Raw genomic sequence first — 8162 nt, 5'->3', positions numbered from 1 at the left:
TGCTCCAGGAAGGAGGTTTGGGGAGCTGGAGGAGAGGAACTCAGTTGTACAGGCTGGGAAAGTCCATGCTTCTGTTTGTGGGCCCATGTGATGTCTTGTAGGTCAGGATGCTACTTGTCACAGGTTGTGTCCTCAGGAGGAGGAGCAGGGAAAGATAAGATCCCTCTAGTCAGGCTGAAGTGTGGCATATAGTTGAAAAGCAACATTAGATTTAAATGTTTGCCTTAGTAGTAGCTCTAGATTTGCCTCCACTCAAAATCCAAGGGCTGCCATTTATATGGAACTATGCTGTTTCTCTGAGTTCTCAGTTTTCTTTAACCTTCTCTCTTGTTATTTTTGCAACTTCATTTTTGTGCCTGACAAATACATAATGCTTCTGGCACTGTAAAATACAACAGGAAGCAGTGATGTTAAATTCCCATTTTTAACCCTCAAGCAAACTCTGGTTACTCTGCAATATTTTCAGAATGACTCAGCGTTGAAACATGTACTTGGAGAGGGGAGGGTGGTTTCTGTGGGTTTGTTAGGGTTTGGTTTTAGTCTGATTGCATGTCTTGTGTATAGCCTCATTAATTGTATGGCTTGGTTTTTTCCTTCTTATTCAGTGCTGCAAAAGTAGGTGCAAAAGCTTTGATTTCTGCAGCATCCAGCACCTCAAGGACCCTCCCTATACCTCTGATCCATAACAACTCTTTCTTATCCTCCACATTACTTCTTTTCTTCTCTGCTTGTACAGAATTTTTTCTACCACTCTATTACTTCCCTAATTCTCCTATTATAAACTCAGTTAAGTGTGATGGTTGCAGTTTATGTGAGAGGTGAGGAACAAAACTGAAGTGGTGTTAGCTAATAAATATGCCATGACAGCAAGTTTCTCATTCTGGTCCTTGAATTAACATTTACTTCCGCAGAGTAACTGATGTGATAAAACACATGTTAAATTATCAAAAAGAGGTTATTAAATACTGTGACAAAACTGGCCCACACAAGGTTTCATTTGTCAAGCTTTGAGTGTGTCTATACTCTTAAGATATCATTTAAATAGACAAGCTGCTCAGTTCCTTGCTATTAGACCTGAAACTTTGTCTGCATTATGTCGAGTTTGAAGCACTTGTTCTCCAGTGTCTAAAACCATAAAAGTTTGGGTTCATTTATACTGCAAGAAAATCTCCATGAAAAAGGCTCAGGCTGGTAATAGGCTGAAGGATGAGAGGAACAGTCATATGCTGACATCATTGATAACTTACTATTGTCCCTTTTTTTTTCCTTCAGTAACATGCAGTGATAATTCTGGTCTTTTCAGGACAGGGTGTGGGCCAACGTGGCAAAGAGTTTGAACTGCCTTATTGCCATGGTGGACAGACTGCTTGAAAAAGACAACATGACCAACATTAAAGAGGGTGAAAATGAGCCTTCAGCAGAAGATTGCAAGGTGTTGCACACAGGTGGTAAGCAACCCCCCCCAATTTTTTATTTTTTAATCGTTGACAAGAGTAAATAAAAATTTGCACAGCTACAGAAAAGTCATCTAGACAAGACTCCATAGTATCCTTGATGAGAGTGCTAATAGCAAGGTTTACACATTTGTGGGAGGTTATTTATCAAAGTACAGCTTTAATGTGTGCTCAGACTGCTTGCCATGCTCAATTGTTTGTGCTAGAGTGTAAACCTTTTGAAACCATAGTGTTTTCTTTTTGTAGGCTGATGTAATTTAATTTACTTTAGATTTTACTTGCGTGTAGTATTTTGAGGAAAAAAAGAATTGGACTGTGTCTTACCCTATAGAAAACTTGTAAGGAAGGTGAACATTCTGTATCAGTGTCATTCTCCTGCAAATGCTTCCACTTTTCTGAGGTGATATACTGATTTTTATTTTCTGATTTGATAAAATTCATGTTTACCTGGATATACCTGTCAGCCTGTGTCAAAAGGTCAAGTGGAATAATTCAGTGGGATGATGTAAAGAAAATTTTGTCCATGGTGGGTCCTTGTCACCTTCTGATCTTCTTCTCATCTTCTGACCTTCCTCTGATCTTCTCTTATGATTCATGTTTGCATTCTTGATGCGTGGATTATATCTGCTTAATAAGTCTAATGAGACTTTCCAGTCTGAAAGCATGTTGCAATAAATGAAAGAGATCCTTAGTGGTAGTGGTGGTAGTCCTAATGCAAGGACATCCGAGCCAACCTTTGTGCCACTCTTCAGCTAAATAAAACAACTCCCCATAGAAAACAACAAACCAACACAACTACTTTATTTTATGGAGTTTTGTATAGTTTCAACTTTCTTTTTTTTCCTTGTGCATTTTATCCTGTATCTTCCCTTACATGTTCTCCACAGAATTTAATTACGTCATTTTATATAAAGAGTTTTAAAGTTATCAGTACTCACTTGTAATTTCTTTCTTACATAACAAGAATTAAAATTACTTTTTAAGTTTTATGTCATTTGTGTAGTACTGGTGAGATCGGTGAGTTCTGGTTGTAGTATTGATTTTTAATGCAACTGTAACGTCTGCATTTTACCAGTGTGAGAGGTTTATGCTGAAGTCCTGGCATCCTTGTTTTCAGTGCAAGATGTGTTGACTTGATTTTGTATGATTAGTTCAGAGAGCAACTTATTCCTTATCTGTTTGATTCTCTATTTTCTGTCTACTAGGCATGTAATGTTAGAGAGGAAGGTGATATAATCTCTGCTCTCCAGTGAAGGCTTGCAGGTGAAAAATATCAACACAGCTTTCTACACCTTTCCTGCCTTCCTCAGAGAAGGTACAAATACTTAACAGCTAGGTAGGTGTAGTTTTGAACTTGGAAGAATCCTTAGATGGTGAACCCAAGCATATTCATTGTGATTAAAAGAGAAAAACCGAATATTGTTCTTGTTCCTAACTCCCTTCTCTTCCCCATGGGGCTAACAAGCTTTCCTTGTTGGAAGTCCAGTATGTCTTGCAGAAATGTCCAGTAGACACAGTATGTCTTGTAGAAATGTTTTGCAGGTGAAGTGGTAGTAGTACACTTTGTCCCAAGCTTTCCCCCAAGTGACTGCAGTGCCTTTGTGTCTGTATGCATTGACATACATGTTGTGGGCTTTGTCTGTATTCCATAGTTGTGCAACAAAAGCTCTCATTTCCAGACCTCCTTCCTCTATCTGGAAAAAAAAAGGTACGAATTAGGATAATTATTTTGGAATGCTTTCTGATGTGCCTAGTTCATGCCAGCATGAACATTTACACTTTCGCTCTCTTCAGCCCCCTGGTATCTCCTCTGCTATACGCCTTGTTATGGATTTAACCAGCACAGGCAAATGAAATATTGGCTACAGCTTTTAGGTCACAAGCAAAAATAAAAAAAAAAGGAAAAAGGAAAGTTGCATCATTTAAAGTACTGTAATAAGCAGCCATCAAGTAGAATGAAAGGGAGCTCTTGCTTAGCAGTAATGATAATAGTGATAGTTAGAAAATTTTAGATGAGTTTCATCCAGCTGAGAAGTTGTCTTCTGGAGCTGGTGGGTCAAGGACACAAAAAATATCCAGCTGCTATGATCCTGGAATAAATTCTTCCTTTATTCTTCATTTCAGAGCCATCCCTATTTCTCTTGAATAAGTACAGGTGTCCTTCAGTGAGAGCAGTGCTTTTGTTGAGCTGTCCTGAAAGTTCTGTAACCCTCCCTCACATGAGAACTGCAGAGATTTGTGCGGCAAACTGCTGTGTTTTCATGTTCTTTTTGAGTAGGACATCCTTTTAGGAATGCCTTGGACAGTTTATAGGACTTTCAAGGTCATATAGAGATGAAGATGTTTTAAAATTGCTTTCTTTTATTGGACTAACTTGAAAGATGGAGCTTTCCGAAGAGCTGTCCAGGTGTGTGCCAGAGTTGGTTCCCTAATGATTTTCCAAACTTTGGGGCCAAAATTTTTCATGCTTGACTTCTCTATGAGAGTGTGGGTTTAGATGTTTGTTTTTCTCTGCATCTCCCTCTCTGAAATTTAACATGAAACCCTAAGGGTGCGCTGTAAAGCAACCACACAGGTTGAGATTCCAAGTTTACAGTTACAAATTTGGCTTTAATTCTGCTTCATATTAAACTTGAAGCCTGATTGTGGTTCACAGCATTTTCCTAGATACAAAATCACACTGTGTACGCCCATAGATACATTTCTAAAATAACAGACTTTTGCACTACTTAAAATTCACAAACCTGACATAAATGAAAAGCTTGCCACATCTTGCTTCTATATTTTACATAATTTGAGCATATTTGAGCATAATGTATTTCATTAATACTGCAAATATATGGGCACAGATTGATCTTTGAGTCTGAAACTGCTTTAGCTAATCCTCAGAGAAATTGGGCTGCTTTTGTAAGAAAAAAGAATGCAGAGTTTTGAACAAAATAATAACAAATATGCCTTGAAGTATGGGATGAAATTTTTGCTTATTTAGTGAACCTGACTGGTTTTTTGTAGCATATAGCAATGAAAAACCTTTCAAAGAATGCACATCTGTTCATTTTAGATTATAGAAAATATTATGACAATATTTTGATGCAATAGCATCTTCATATAAATTTAGATGTTGTTGTAACATATATTCAGAGTTTCCTAAAGTAGGTTTATATTTACAGTCTCAGTGACTATGGCATTGTGTGATCTTACTCTTTTATTTTTCAAACATGTTTATATTTGTTGTTTGGAATCTTTGTAATTGGAAATATTGGAGCAGTTTTTTTTTTTCCTGTACTCTGCCTTTCAATGTGAATTATACCTTCCTTAGCCTTAACTTTTCGTGCAGTCTGACCTTTGAGTGTATTCTAAAGACTGAATTTGAGTTACAGTTACCAAGGTAACATGCTATGGTTTCATCAGTTGCAGGATTATGAATCCTCTGCAGGATAAATCAGGAAGAGTGGAAGGATTTTTAAGGAAAGGGGGTTTTTTTGTTGTTCTTCTGACTCTAGTCTGGTTTGCCTTGGAGAAATATGTGACAACATTAAATTCTTTTTACTTTTGCCTTTTTATTTTCCACGAGAGTTGGAATGTGAAAGCCTGTCCTGCAGCATTGGAGGTGCCAGTGAAACACAGCAGTTTGCTCTTGTGCTTCCACAGCCCCTGACAGATGCCCGTGTTTGGCTGCAGAAGGTGGCTGTTGTTTCTATCTGCTTCTTGTACCATCCCATCAGAGCTCCCACCCAGCTATTCCTTTGCTGGCTCTGGGTGAGAACTCCTAATTTGATATATACAGGATCCATCTATTATCACAAACAATTTGAGTTGCCAGTGTGATTGCACCTGGATTTTGCCTTTAAGTGAATTATGGAACCATAAGCTCTGTGAGCTGGCCTTTGGTAACCTTCAGCATAGGTTTGCAAAGAGCACCTGGGAACATTGCCACAATTCCAACGGAATTAGAGGAAACCTTTGTTCATACTCACATTGCTACAGACATATGTGGGTTAATTTTTCTTGTATTATCTCATACCTGTTGGGGACTATATAAGTTTAGATTCAAAATTTCTGACTTTCATTGCCCTGGGGGTGGGCACTGCATCCTTTCATTGCATCCCTTCTAATGCAGTGCTGGTAGAAGTGAGAAATAAAGCCATGTTCTAGTGGGAAATAAAGCCGTGTTCTAGTTTTATTTGCATCTTCAGAAAAGCTTTTATTATAAAATATTGTTTAGTCATGAAGATGAAAAATTTTTCTGTGGTCTGTGGCCTTGAGTAGCAGTCATAATTTATTTAGAGCAGTCACATGTGAAAAGCTTTCTCTTCCCTTCCTCTTCCTCACATTTTTCCTTCCTTTTCTTTTAAGCTTGTCTTTACATGAGTTTTACTTATGCCTTTTTTTCCCCTTTTCCCCTCTCACTTCTGTGTCATCCTTTTCTTTTTGACAGGATCCTTATCTGGGTTAATGTAGCCCAGCAATACAAGACAATTCCCTTCAGCAATACTTTCTCTAAGTACTTTGGCTAAAAACAGAAGCTGAAAAATATGTAAGGGAAAGACTATTTAACTGAATCAACAAACTAAAACAAGACACAAGAATATTTAGTTGCACAGCATTCACAGAACCTTCCTACGTTTGAAGTGTATTAGATTTTCTTAGCTTTGTCTTTTATTACCTTTGTCTTCTCTTTCTGTTTTCTCTGTGACTAAGCATGCTGAGATACTCATGTATGTATTATTGGATGGTTTTGGGTTTAACTATTAATCCATGTGACAGTCTAGAAAATCTTGGATGATTGCAATGGAATAATAAATCCCAAGAATTCAAAATTTCTGGACACCCAAACTGTGCAAAGTAAACTGCTACCTTAAAGTGCAGGAATACCAGGAAAACTTACTCAGGTTTTTATTGTTCCTGCGAGAACTGCTGCAGCATTATGAGTACAAAGCCTCCTCCTTTTTCAAAGAGCTTAGCCCTCAGCTGGAGTTCCACTGAGCTCCAAGAGATGCGTGGCAAAATAAAGAAATAAGGCACTGACCTTTTTATGGTGCAAAGTTGAATATGTGAAATCTTTTGTCTTTTTACACCTCCCTTTAAAGAAACATTATTTAAAAGACTGTTCCTTTCCTAAGTAAGTAAAATCAAATTCTGCATTAATTATTTCATGCTGATTTTAGGGATTTACTCCTGCTCTGTGTTGATTGGTTGGTTTGATTTGCCTGCCTTTTTCATTGAAACAGAGTTTGTCCAATGTTCACTTTGTGATATAAAGACAACTCATTTATGTTCTTTTACCTCTATTATTTCAATTCTGTCATGGAATATTTTTATGATCAGGTAGTGAGTGATTAATTTAAGTGAAAGGTTACCTCATAGGTATCTGCTGTTATGTCACATTTATATTTATATATCGTACATGTATATGTCTGTAGTGCCCTCCTTTGCTTTAAGAGCACAACATTATGCATTCTTCTGCTTTTTATTTAAGGTTTGGTTTTTTAACTTCATACCATTTAAGTTTTGAAGTGACTTAAAGCCATTTATGGATTTTAGGTGGTACAAATAGCAGTGACAAAATTGGCTTTTTTAATCTGTTGCTAGGGCTAAAGGAGATAGGAGTACTATGCTGAAGCATCCTTTTTGGTTACCAGCATATTTTAATAAGCATTTCAGTGGGCCTGACTTTGAAAAGACCAGAAGCTTGCTTTTCTGCCAAACTTTGTCAAATTTAACATGTGGTTTGACACATTGCAACTTGGATATGAGCATACAGAACTGACTAGCTGGGTGCTAAGCAGGTCATTTGCCTGTACAGGCCTGTTGGTTACAGGAACATGGGACTGAAGGGCATTTTCCAGTAACCAAAGGGCAAATCCTGTCACAGACTGAGCTGCCACCACTCTCTTGGCAATGGACATGGAATATTGTGCTTTGTGGAACATTCACTTTTGTTTTAAGCTCATTCTAACTGCGTAGCGGTGGTAGTGTCTTTTTAGTTTCATCCTTTCATTCTTTAATTTAACATGTTTGGTTTTTATGCCTTGTTTTTGTTTCCCGTGGCTGACTGGCTCTATTTTTGTACTGAGTTTCTTTGCTTTATCAGGAGACTCTGACAGTTCTGCTGGATGCTAAGTGTTCCAAACTGACAGGCTGCCCATGTCATTTTAGCAACCTGACAGTCATCCTGGAGTCTCCTTGTTGCTTCTGTTCTTGCTCCTAATCTCTTTTTTTCAGATGGTCACTCATTCAGTTAATTCTTCACCCTTTTTCAAACAATTTTCCACTGCGATTTTAATTTAAAAGAAAGTTGAGATCTGAAGACTCAGTATGTGAGTCCATGAATGTGTTAAAAGCAATAATTTGTATTATTCCTTTCCTGAAGTGATTCTACAAAGGTATTCTGAAATATATAATATTCTAAAATGTATACAAAGTGATTCTACAGAGTCACTCTAAGAGAACTCTATTTCAGACATGTCAGCTCCCTTTACAAATAATGTCTATTTATGAATTGCATTAGTATTATATATTTATGCCTTGCATACAAGACAGTCTCTTTTTCCATAACCTAGTGAATTTACTTGTACACTTCGAAATATAATTTTTGTTTGTTTGTTTCATAGACTTCAGTTTCACAGTCCTTCTCAGTTTCAAGGAACAACTTACAAGCTGCAGTACTTACATAGAAGCAGGTGTTACTGCTGGATTTTTGGACCA

General features: G+C 37.4%; 1 protein-coding gene across 2 annotated transcripts in view; it reads left to right on the top strand.

Annotated features, from left to right (window-relative positions):
* Positions 1-8162, top strand: part of INPP4B (inositol polyphosphate-4-phosphatase type II B) — a 192201-nt gene that overhangs the window by 131053 nt on the left and 52986 nt on the right. For both annotated transcript variants that reach the window (XM_005427765.2, XM_031062590.1), the window contains exon 15: positions 1304-1448. In XM_005427765.2, the coding sequence (XP_005427822.1) occupies positions 1304-1448 (145 nt within the window). The remainder of the gene's footprint in view (positions 1-1303; positions 1449-8162) is intronic.

Source organism: Geospiza fortis, unplaced genomic scaffold (genome assembly GCF_000277835.1).
Source record: "Geospiza fortis unplaced genomic scaffold, GeoFor_1.0 scaffold35, whole genome shotgun sequence".
Lineage (NCBI taxonomy): Eukaryota > Metazoa > Chordata > Aves > Passeriformes > Thraupidae > Geospiza > Geospiza fortis.
The sequence above is the reverse complement of the archived record's forward strand: the minus strand, read 5'-3'. Positions and strand labels throughout refer to the sequence as shown.